Here is an 11,846-nt window from a genome sequence, read left to right on the forward strand (position 1 = left end):
AGGTGTGAGGGTGGTTAAAGGCAGCTGCCCGGGGGGGGCTGAGCTGGCACCTGGGGAGAACCCAAACTGGGTGCAAGCCAGGAGGGTGCCAGGGCTGGGGAACGAGAGATCCTGGGGCAACCACATGGCAGGAGAATGCTGGTTAGCAGGCATGTCCACAGCCCTGTCTGTTCTTGGGGGAGCACAAATCCCACGCCATTCTCCAAGCAGCTCAGCTACAGAATAAAGTAACAAAGCTTACAGTGCCAATAGATTGTTCTCTGTTATTTCCAGTACGATGAGCTTGTTCCAGCTTCTCTTACTACAAAGTATGGAGGGTTTTACATCAACTCAGGAACACTGGAATTTCGTTCAGCATCTGAATCTGAAGATGACTATGTTAAAGAGAAAAAGAAGAAGTGTCCCAAGGTCAGCAAGCCAGCTTTCTGAATTACTTCTTCTGTTAGTTTGGAGGGTTTGCTGCATGGAAGTGTGTTGACATTCCAAGTAGAGTGAGATTTGTGAATTGATGTGGAGAGAATAGGGATGAGCACTTGAAATCCCATTCTGTCTGCATATTTGATAGTAAAATGAAACATGTCTGCCACGGCTGAGACTCTGGTGGAGTTGCCTGGTTCCTAGAGTAGAGGTGACGACAGCCCCTTGTCACTCTGAAAAGTCGCTTAGATTATGGGGATGCCAAGATATGTGCGAGGGTTCTTTTCTTTCTCATCTGAGGCGTTCCGGAGACTCTGCTGGGAAGCTAGTGCTCCTCTTTGGTGTCAGCGTCTGTTGGCAACAGCCTGCTTTTCACAATGCTGAAGTGAGGCGGCTAAGAGGGGAAACAGCAGGAGCCCCTGGCATCTCTTCGCCTTTATTGATGGGATTGTCTCTGGTGCAAAAGCTAGGTGTGCTGTGAAGTGTTGAAGGCAGTGTGTACCAGCACCGTGGTGATAGATGTCTGGGGTTTGGGTTAATGTGTCCAGTGGGGAAGGAGCTGTTCTCACATTCTTGGGAGAGGGCCCGAAGTGGCTCTGGGGGAGCAGGTCCAATTCCATGAGCAGGAGTCGCTTTGATTTTGACTTGGTTTTAACCCTCTCCAGAAGCGGAAGTTGAAAGATGGAGGTGAAAAAATGAAGAAGAAGAAGAAGAAGAAGAAATATGATTCTTATGCCAAGAAGAAATCAAAAAAGTCCAAGTTTCCAAAAGCTGGGTAAGGAGGAGGAGGAGGAGGAGGAGGAGGAGGAGGGAATGCTTGCTGCTTGACAGCTTGCTTCAGGGTTACAGGTGGCATTTGTTACGCTGCAGTAGTACCTGTTGCAGTGGGGGGTGGCTTGAGTGCATGCTGCATAAACACCAGCAGGTAAACCCCCATTGCTTCCAAAGTGGGAGAAAAAAGGCAGCTGACAATCAAGGAAGGAGCAGAGCTCCGCAGTAAGAGTGTCCCAGCAAAGAGGGTCAGAGCTGCAGTGTTGGTGTTTCTTGGAGCTCTGTTTAGGCGCTAATGGTGGGAGCAGATACTGGAGAGCCTGAACAGAAGGGAAAGGTATTTGCTGTCCTGGCTTTAGTAGGCAAAAAGCGTCGAGCTGCTGTCATGCTAACTCTCTCTTGCTTCAGTTCCTCTGCACTAGTTGTTTGTGCATTTCCCAATCTTCCTTGCTGGAATAATGCATGTAGCTAAATGAGAGCATAATTCAGTGGATGCGGTTTAAGCTCCATCATCTCTCTGCAGTGAGGAAGGACTTGTACATCAATGCGAGACTTGCGCTGTGGTAGCCCTGTCCTTGATGTGAGCATTTGCACAGGTGCTAAACCTGTTGCATGAGTCTTTCTGCTTCCCCTCGGTTTCAGGTTGCACAGCTGTGAAGAGCTTTACATTGGGATCTTTAGAGCAGGGGGCCATGGGTGGAGAGACAGTTGCTCTGTGGAAGACAGCTACACTCTAGACCTTAAAAATGGAAGCCATGGCTTAATTGTGAAGTTGAGTTGAGAGGCAGAGAAGTGTGCAGAACAGTTGTGTTGTGTATTCTCAAGTCTCCCTGATTTATGATAGATGGGTATATTTTCCTCTGCTCCAGTAGAATCTGATTTAGGGTAGTTCCATTAAACAACATCCAACTTTACCGTCATTCCCCACCTGTTGTTTCATGGGCAACAGTTATTGAATCTGACATAGGAGTCGTGGGACAAATGGATTCAGAAAGCATAGAGGCTTACAGAAAAGGAACTGAAACTTAAAATTTAAAGTTGGCTAAGTGAACACCTGATAGATAAGTTATTAAAAAAAGAGAGACATAACTGAATGAAAATGCCTTATGTCGTTTAGGGCATCTGGTTCCAGGTGAAGTGTCAGGACTTCAGTCTTATCCTTAACTCTCAGGTATGACTTTAGGATCATAGAATCATAGAGTATCTCAAGTTGGAAGGGACCCATAAGGATCATCGAGTCCTCGCAGGACAACCTAAAACTGAACCATATGACTAAGAGCAGTGTCCAGACGCTCCTTGAACTCTGACAGGCTTGGTGCCATGACCACTTTCCTGGGGAGCCTGTTCCAGTGACTGACCACCCTCTTGGTGAAGAACCCTTTCCTAAAATCCAGTCTGAACTTCCCCTGATGCAGCTTCATTCCATTTCTTTGTGTCCTATCGCTGGTCACCAAAGAGAGGACATCAGCGCCTCCCCCTCCACTGCCCCCATTTAAGGAAGGTGTAGACTGTGATGAGGTCACCCCTCAGCCTCCTCCAAGCTGAATAAGCAGCGGGACCTTGAGAGGCCATAGAATATTTTTTCTGGTGTAATTGGTTAAGGGGCTAAGCCTTTCCAGGGGATTGGAACATATGGCTGAAGTGAACTGGGATGAAGGTATCCTCGTCTCTTCCCCTTCATCTTGTATTCAGTTCCCTTCCCTCCTCCACACTTTGTTTACAGCTTTACAGTGTTAGATGGAAGTAAGGAGAAGAAGAAATACTCCGGCCCTGTTAGTGTCAAGGAAATGCTGAAGAAGTTTCAGAAGGAGAAGGATGCTCAGAAGAAAAAAGATGAAGAGCAGAAAGTGGCGAGTCCTTCGCTGGCAGAACCTCCAGCCCCAAGGGAGGTGGAGGCGATGCCTGACCCTTTGCTGTCACTCTTCAGCCATGCCAGCGATAACGACCTGCTTCAGGCAGCGACGGCTGTGGACTCGTTAACTGACCTGGACCTGGAGCGGCTCCTCAGTGAATCGCCAGAAGGGAGCCCCTTTCGTGATGTGGAGGATGGGAGCGATCCTATTGGGATGGGCTTGGATCAGGATTTCAAGCAACCGCCATCCCTCCCAGAAGGCCTGCCAGGCCCCTGCACTTCAGCTACCAGGAAGAACTGCAGAATAAATGAGACCGCTGACATCCTTTTGTTCTTATTCCAGATACTCTGAAACTAGATTAAAAGGCATAGCTTGCGATAGAGGGCTTGAGTGTGTTGATTCTAAAATCTAAAGAACCGTCATGTAGTTTGGCTTGTCCTTTGTCCCTCTCTCCCTGCCTCCAGCTCCCCAAGTTGCATAAGAGTTGCATTTATGTTGCTTAGAGAACCCCTGCCAGGTCCCTGGTCAATGCTGTGTTTGTCTTGTTCTTCAGCATAGAGCTGCAGACTCGGGAGCTGAACAGCCAGATCCGGTCAGGGGTGTACGCCCACCTGGCTGCTTTCTTCCCATGCAGTAAGGACACTCTGGTCAAGCGTGCCCGTAAGCTTTATCTCTACGAGCAGGTGAGTGAATTTGGCAGCACAGCCCTGTCTCATGCGCATGTTACCCCTGATCTCCAGAGCACAGTTGTTGTGCTGCCTGAACCATGCTCAGTGGAGGACAGCACCACGTTAGGCAGACGTCTGGTGGTGTGGATTCAGAACTGGCCAGGTCTCGACCTGCCAGAGTTGGGTGTCTTGGCTGGAACACACCAGGCGGAACTTCAGTCTGTTCTGTGACTGCTCTAGGGTGGCCGCTTGAAGGAACCTCTACAGAAGCTAAAGGAAGCCATTGGAAGGGCCATGCCAGAGCAGATGGCCAAGTACCAGGAGGAATGCCAAGCCCATACTCAGGCCAAGTTTGCCAAGTAAGCTCCTTGTTTGCTTGTTACGCATCTGTAGCTCTTCTCAGCAGGCTCCCTGTGACCTGTAGGCTGCTTTCATGGAGTTCGCCACCCATTTTTGTTCTGTAGTTAAAAATTGCTGACGGGCATCAATTGGCCTAATTAAGCTGCGTGCGTTCTTTGTGCTACCTCTGGCAATGCCAACTACAGCAGCATCAATGGGACCAGAACTTGGCTGAAGTGTTTCACTTCTGTGTGGGCATGTCTTTAGGAACATGGCAGTCTCAGAACAGTAAGGCTGGATTAGTCCCGTGGTCTCTATTACACAATACTGGGAGATTTCTTAACCTTGAGCACTTTGCTCAGCTTGCACGCTAAGCAAGAGATTTAGGCCCTCTTCTCATGCGTGTGTTATCACTGACTATTGAAACCTCTGAACAGTGTTGTTCAGAGATCCTTAATCCTGTTCTTGAATCTCCAGGACAATGACTTTCACATTGTTCCTGTCTCCGTTTTAGGATGCTGGAAGAGGAAAAGGACAAAGAGCAGCGAGATCGAGTTTGTTCTGATGATGATGAGGATGAAGAAAAGGGAGGGAAGCGTGTCATGGGACCGCGAAAGAAATTTCAATGGAATGATGAAATCAGGTTTGCGTAATTTAGATATTAAGTGAAGCCGTGACTTCTCTTATTCTATGCAGTTGGAAGTGAAGCATTTTGGTATTTGTATCTTGTTTTCAGAGCAGCACTGGTCATCTGTAGTAACAGTCAGCTTGGAGGTTTGTGGCAGGCGGTGGTGTTTATGGAGCCACTATTGCATTTCTTAAATCTCACCCTTATATGCATTGCAAAATTAAGCTGATTTCAGGCACCGGCCAACTCTGAGAGAATTGCTAAGAAGCTTCTGTGCTGAAGGCCAAAAGAGAGGGACAGATCTTTGGGAAAAGAAGGAACTTGGCTGAATTGCTGAAATCCTGCAGACTAGACTCTCAACAAGACCAGATGCTGGTTGTGAAAGCAGTTAAAGCTAATTGGGGATGGCCGCCCCTGGCACCCAGGTGTCTGACAAAGAACAGAGTGCTGGGTGAAGGGGGAGAGTGACGAAAGATAAAATGAGAATCAATCACGCTGTCTTCTTGATCTTATTCTGTACCAAATTGGGGTGCTGCTCCGTAGATGGCTGATTCATTTAGAACAAAGCAAGCTTCACTTCCTGCCTTCTCATTGCCTCTCAGCACGAAGGTCTGCCGAGAGGTTCAGTTCTGTGGTTGTTAATGACGCCTGTAATTCTGGCGCTGGTTTACTACCTCTGCTGTTTCGAGAGATTAAAATGGGAAGGGGTAACAAGGCTTTTCTCCCCTGGCGCATTGATGTGCGTGCACACGCAGAGCGAGGAACGTGCCTTTCCCTTCCTCTTTCCTGTGGAGGCAGTGCAGGGTCAGTTTTATTAGCGAGGTGCTACACAGAGCCAGGCGTGTCTTGGCGTATTTATCCAGCCCTGGATAAACAGAATGGCCTCCAACTGGGGAAAGTTAATTCGTGTAACTGTATTTGAAATCTTCCTGTTCTTCAGGGAGCTGCTTTGCCACTTGGTGAAGATTAAGTTGGATGGTTATGACCTTGACAAGAATAAGGCTCAGTCCCTAGAGGATTATGTGAAGACCTTCCTAGATGGAGAGGTGAAGCCCCTTTGGCCAAAAGGCTGGATGCAGGCCAGGTGAGCAAGAATCGAGTTGTACTCCAGGGATTCCTTGTCCTAAGGGACCTCGGAAGGTCATTAGTCCTAACCCTGCTCAAAGAATGGCTAGCTTCAAAGTTAGATCAGAGTGCTCAGGGCCTTGTCCTATGGAGTTTTGGACATCTCCAAGGATGGAGGTCACCACAGCATCTCTCTGGCTTTTGTTAGCCAATATGGGAACAGGTTAATGCTGACACCTTTGGGTTCAGAGCACTGAACCATCCCCGGTGGGATACTGCAGGATAGTTCAGGCCTCAAACAACTCTCCAGTGTGCACAGCTTAGGATTTACCCTCTTAAACGGTAAAAAAAAATGAAATAAAAACCCTGACAGGCCTTCAAAACAAATGTCCGCTTGTGCTTTGGATTGGGGATTGCTCCCTGAGGGCCTTTGCCCATCCTTGTCCGTTCTGTGCTCCCTGAACAGATTTTGACTGGGTGTGGGACAACCAGTCAAAATAAGTCGACGGCCACCCTGCTGACCTGCAACAACCGCAAGGTGAACTTCCACATGGAGTACAGCTGTGGCACTGCCGCTATCCGGGGGAACAAAGAGCTGGCAGTTGGGCAGCACTTCTGGGAGTTCAGGATGACTTCCCCAATCTATGGCACAGACATGGTACGTGCAGCAGAGTTGCTTATGAGTACACGAACTGTCCAGTATTCTTTGAACAGGACAGCAACCTTCTCCAGCAGTTCGGCTGGGCTGCCTCACTTAGGTAAGGAAAACCTCTGACGTGGCTTCACCAAAACCTCTGGGTGTTTTGGACTGTGCCAAGAAACGGAGGGGAGAGCCAGAGGTGGAGTCTCGGTTGTGTTTTGTTGCTCGAAAAGACACTAAGCTTGTGTTCTTCTTCCTGGCCTTGCCTCCCAGATGGTGGGAATTGGGACATCGGATGTGAATCTGGACAAGTACCGCCACACCTTCTGCAGCCTGCTGGGCAAGGACGAGGACAGCTGGGGACTGTCCTACACAGGTAACGCAGGCAGGGCAGTGGCAGAGGGCAGGAGGGCGGGAAGGGCAGCAGCGGGCATAAGCGTTGTCCAGAGGGGTTGAGAAGTAAATGATCTGAATGGGATCGAGGCCAAAAAGGCCACCAGGCCTGCAAGTTAATGACAACAGGAGTGGCTGCCTGCAGCCCTTAGCTCTTGGAGCATCTCACCTCGCCTGCGTTTTGCAGACCCCTTAGGACTGGTGCGTGAACCTCCAGGGCACCTGGACTGCCGGTTGCACGTCACTGGTTGGGGGTTTCAGTGCCGCTGCCTGTGCTCTGGTATTGCAAAACCTCAAGTTTCCCCTTTATGTCACCCACTCTGGGGTGGGAGGGCAGGGATCAGGCAATGGAGGGATTTTTTAGGCACTGAGCAAGCCTGTACCAGTGGGAATTAGCAGTGCAGGAGTTGGGATAGATTAATGGAGCACAGGCTTTGCACTGAATGACTTTTTTTTTTTTTTTTTCTTCTTTTGAGGACTACTACATCACAAGGGAGACAAAACCAACTTCTCTTCGAGGTTTGGCCAAGGCTACATCATTGGGGTGCATTTGGACATGTGGCACGGGACACTCACGTTCTTCAAAAAACGCAAGTGCGTAGGTAAGAGCAAGGGCAGCTGCAGCAAACAGCAAACAGAGGGATTGGGAGCGGGGAGCAGTGCAGCTTTGGCTGAACTCCGAGTTTGGCTGCAGCAGGGCTGCAGGACAAAATGCTGGCAAAGTAGATGACCAAGGCGTGAAGCAAGTGGGAGGAAGGTTACATTTGTTGTTTAATAGATGCATTGAAAAGACCTGTTGACTCCAAGAGGTCCCAGCTCTGTGCAGCAGGTAAACTGCAGCCAAAGAGCTGAGCTTCATCTCCCGACTTGCTCTCAAAGCCACTGCCTCTTCCTGAAGGATCCATCCCTCTTTTCACTGTCAGCGGAGACAAGATTTAAGGTCGCCTCCTGGTTTCAGAGCATACTAGATTCTAGTCAAATCATGGACTTGACTCATCAAAAGACAAAATCAAAGACCAGCCCCCTCCTCCTAATTGTCATGTGTTGGTTTGGTATCTGCCATGAACTCCTCACATTCTGGGACACGATCAGGCAGCAGCACGTAGGGAAACGGGCTCCTAGAGATGCATCTGCATCACTGTTGTGAAAGAGCAGTTACTTACACGAGCTGTTAGTGATCTTTCTTGAGTCCCTGGTTGTGGGAGCAGCTCGGAACACCTGGCATTTGTTTTCGAGTGAACGTTTGAATTTGTTGTGCTGCATGTTTGCCAAGCCTTTGAAGAAGTAGTTTTACAAGGTCAGGTCGGAGGATGGCCTGGTGTATGCCTGGGAAGATGTGGCTGAAGACAGTCACGAGTATGTGTGTGGAATGTATTTATCTTTAAGTGTTCTGAGGACTGGCAAACATCCCAGCTGAGCCAGATATGCGCTCCTGTTTTAGTAATATGTAAGTATGCTGTAAGAGATAATAAAGAGGTCTTTTTGCCGTTGCTTCGGAACCATCTCGTCATCCTGAGTGCCTTTTTCACCCGGTGACTTTAATTGCTTTGCATGTTGGCTCCTGCTGCTTCTCCTGTATCAAAGACTGTATTAAACTGTAATAATAAAAGTAGAAACTGTCTTTCATTCCTCTTCCGGCCCTTGGAGGCAGACATCTGAAGGCGCTTGTCAAAAATAGCCACGCTAGCACAGCTACCAGCCTGGAGGGGATGTTTTCAATGCAACACTTGTGTGTCAGATCTAGAGGAGGTAAAGGCAGTGGAGATTACCTTGCCTCTGCCCCGGGAGGGAGGGTTCTTGTGCTTCCTGCTGAAACACCGGTCTGGCTGGGTGTAGTGGTGCATTTCTTCCCCCTCTCTGGGCTGATCTATGAACTCGGGAAGTCTCGCTAGGCCTTAGCGTAAGTGTGTTGAGTTGTGCAGTTAAGCATCCCTTGACTGCACCAGGAACTCTTGCATGGCTAAGACAGGGAGCTGCACTGACCATACCAAGGACTGCTGTTGCCCAGTGGAGGCTGAGGACGGGAGTAGGGATAGTCAGTAATTTCCTGACAACATTGGGACATGTTTCAGTCCTCTCCTGACAGCTTTGGAGCATCCTGTATCTGAATCTTACGTCATTCTCTGACAGCCTTGGAGCCTTCCTTATTGGAATCGTAACTCATGTGAAACAGCAAGGCTACTGGAGTCCCAGTAATTTGCTGATGACTAAAGCCAATCATCTCCCAAACGCATGAACAGCGGTACTAAGTGAGACCCTTTGAGCTCTCCTGCACTGCAGTGGGCTGCAACCAGCATCTCCCTCTGAGTGGGATGCTTCTCGGAGCTCGCAAACTCTTCAGTTTGCCAAGACCAGAGGACTGTCGCTGAAAGCTGACAACACTTGGGCTGGTACTCTCTGCTCCTTGAGGCTCAATCCTTTGCCCATTGAGAAAGATGCTGAAGCACTTGACGTGAGTATTTTCACTGAACTCAAGGGGAATTTTTAAGAGGTATATACCTCTTTTACTTGCTTATGTATATCTCTTAGTGTCTTTGTGCATGTGTGTGTACTAACCTGAATATTTTATAGCAAGTATATTACTGCTTTTCATCTATACATAAGTTACTGTTGTGAACTTTATTCAACTGTGAATGAATCTCTGGCTGCTATTATAATCCCTTTAGATATAAAGCGTTGACCAAGTCTGGGACTAGGAGTGGATCCAGCCACACCTAAGCTCCATGAGGAGTTTAGAGAGCAAGTGGGTCTTCTTTGAACCTTGTGACTCAACAGGAGGGCCTCCCCTACCTTTTTATATTCCTGATCTCTGTAAATCAATTCTAACCCAATTTTCCTTTGTATGTTTCTCTCTTAACCTCTTGCATTGTGGGTTTCGTAGCTTTAGTTTGATTCTAACTTAGTTCTCCTTTGTATGTTTCATCTATGTATTAAGTAATAGAGTGAACCTTGCCATCGAATTCTGTGAAGTTGCGCATTTATATAAATTCCTATTAAATCATTCTTTGCTAGTACCATTGGAGGTGATTCTTTTGGCGGTCCAAACCCCTCCATTTTGCGACACTGGGATGGATCTTCAGCAGAGCCACACTGGCGCCACAGCACCACGCGCTCGTGGCAGCCCGGCAGCAGAACCAGGCGGGCTCTGCCGCTCCTGCAGGACTGGATGCCAACGCCATTCCAGTCCCTGCGGTTCCTGACTGCTTTCCGCAGGGCCTGCGGTCAGCCTGTGGGGCTTTTCCCCAGCCTTTGACCTCTCCTCCAGTGAGCAGCACATTTGTGGATGATTTAGGTCTGAGCTGGCACCATCAGCTGAGGATACTGCGAGAGACAGCACCAAAAGCTTTGCTAAAATCCAAGACCACCACATCTACCAGCTTCCCTTGGTCAACTCAATGGGTGACCTGGTCATAAAAGGAAATTAAGCTGGTTAAGCAGGACTTTCTCCTTGTTAACCTGTCCTGGTTATTGTCGTTGGCTATGGCCAATGACTGCATTGTCTCTCAAGTGTTTTTCAGTAACTCCTGGAACAACCTTCTCCATGATTCTGCCAGGCACTGAAGTGAGACTGACAGGTCTGTAAATACCAGGGTCTTCCTTCTTACTCTCCTTGAAGATTGGGACATTTGCCACCTTCCAGTTGATGGGGACCTCTCCAGACTCCCAAGACCACTGAAAAATAACAGAGAGAAGTCCTGCAATGACATCGGCCAGCTCTGTTGGAACCCTGGGATGGATCCCATCAGGCCCCGCAGCCGTACGTGCATCCAGCTGGAGCAGCTAGTCCTGAACAAGCTCAGGGTCAGCTGGGAGTTTATACAAAAAAAAGTGCTCATGTTACGGTAACGCCTGAAGCGAGGAGGATTGCTGTATTAAGTAGGGGCACTTAATAGTAGGGGCACTTAATACACTTAACAGGGCACCCCCAGTCATGGTCCTCCAGTGCAGGGCTCCGGGGGTCCCAGTGCTTACAGCCTTCCTCACAACTTCCACTACTTTCCTATTCTGTTGCCCCTTATCCTCACCTACGTTCCTTAAGTTGTACTTAATTCTACCAAATACATCTCGGCTTGTTTAAACACTCCTGGGCCCAAGAGGGGCAGGATGAACGCAGCTTCCCGGAGGCAGGAGTGTTCCACGTCATTTATTTCTACCAGGCTCCACCGAGCACTGCTCTGTAAGCGACGGGGCCGCGGGCAGCCGCTCTGAGAGCCCCGAAACAGCCGCCGCTGCCACCCCTCAACCTCCGGTGCCGGCCCGCGGCCCCCACACCCCTCCCGGGTCCTCCCCACAGCGCCCCAAGCGACCGCGGCGCCGGGCACGGAGCCCCAGCGGCCGCTGCGGCGCGCTCCGCCGGGTCACGGCCGCCCCCTTAGCGCCGGCGGAGCCTCAGCCGCTCTCCCGAGGCGCGGCTCGGGCCGCCACTCGCCGCTTCGCGGCCGCCATCTTGCCCCTCCTTCCCGCCGCCGCGCGAGGGGCTGCCGGGACGGGGCGGCACCGGCAGCGAGGATAGGTCGGCCCTCATCACGTGGGTAGGCCGGCCGTCAGGGCGCCGTTCCTCCGAGGCGTGACTGCGGCGGCGGCGTCGATTGGGCGCCGGGCGCGCGGCTTCAGCGCGAGGGCAGCGCCCCCCGCACGTGACGTAGGAGCGGGGCTCGGAGTCGGCCCGGGAGTCAGTCGGCAGCGGCCGCGTCCCGCGGCGGCGGTGAGTGCGGGGCGGCCCTTCCCTTCCCCTTCCCCCGCCCGGCCCCGCCGCCGCCGCCTCCGCCCGGCCGGCGGCGTCCCGCGCTCCTCCCTCAGTACCAGGGCCCCGGTTCCCCTCAGCCCCGCGGCCCGCTCCCCCTCAGCGCGGCCGGCCTCGGTCTCTCCTCAGTACCGGGGCCCGGGTCCCCCCTCAGCTCCGCGGCCCGTTCCCCCCTCAGCGGCCCCTCCGGCGGCACAGCCAGCCCCCGGGCTCCGCTCAGCCCCCCGCGGGTGCCGGGGACGGGGTGGCTCTCCAGGGACGGGGGTGTCCGGGCCTCCGCGCAGCGGGAGAGCTGCCGGCTGGAGCGGAGCTCTGGCCCGGGGCGGTG

The 11,846-nt window shown here is 51.1% G+C and overlaps 1 protein-coding gene across 1 annotated transcript; it reads left to right on the plus strand.

Annotated features, from left to right (window-relative positions):
- The first annotated feature begins 448 nt into the window (after positions 1-448).
- On the plus strand, positions 449-6,757 carry LOC115335720 (ubinuclein-1-like). Its single transcript, XM_041120331.1, has 8 exons — positions 449-469; positions 1,083-1,192; positions 3,595-3,724; positions 3,950-4,068; positions 4,563-4,691; positions 5,617-5,760; positions 6,208-6,399; positions 6,655-6,757. The coding sequence occupies exons 1-7, from the start codon at positions 464-466 to the stop codon at positions 6,212-6,214; spliced, it is 645 nt and encodes a 214-aa protein (XP_040976265.1). The 5' UTR covers positions 449-463; the 3' UTR covers positions 6,215-6,399; positions 6,655-6,757.
- The last annotated feature ends 5,089 nt before the right edge of the window (positions 6,758-11,846 follow it).

The sequence above is a fragment of the Aquila chrysaetos genome, chromosome 25, assembly GCF_900496995.4.
Source record: "Aquila chrysaetos chrysaetos chromosome 25, bAquChr1.4, whole genome shotgun sequence".
NCBI classification, from domain to species: Eukaryota; Metazoa; Chordata; class Aves; order Accipitriformes; family Accipitridae; genus Aquila; species Aquila chrysaetos.

Bases quoted from the DNA above. Each gene is read 5' to 3' on its own strand.
- LOC115335720 (XM_041120331.1), top strand. The intron at 3,725-3,949 runs GTGAGTGAATTT...TGACTGCTCTAG, and splicing joins AGCTTTATCTCTACGAGCAG to GGTGGCCGCTTGAAGGAACC. The intron at 4,069-4,562 runs GTAAGCTCCTTG...TCTCCGTTTTAG, and splicing joins ACTCAGGCCAAGTTTGCCAA to GATGCTGGAAGAGGAAAAGG.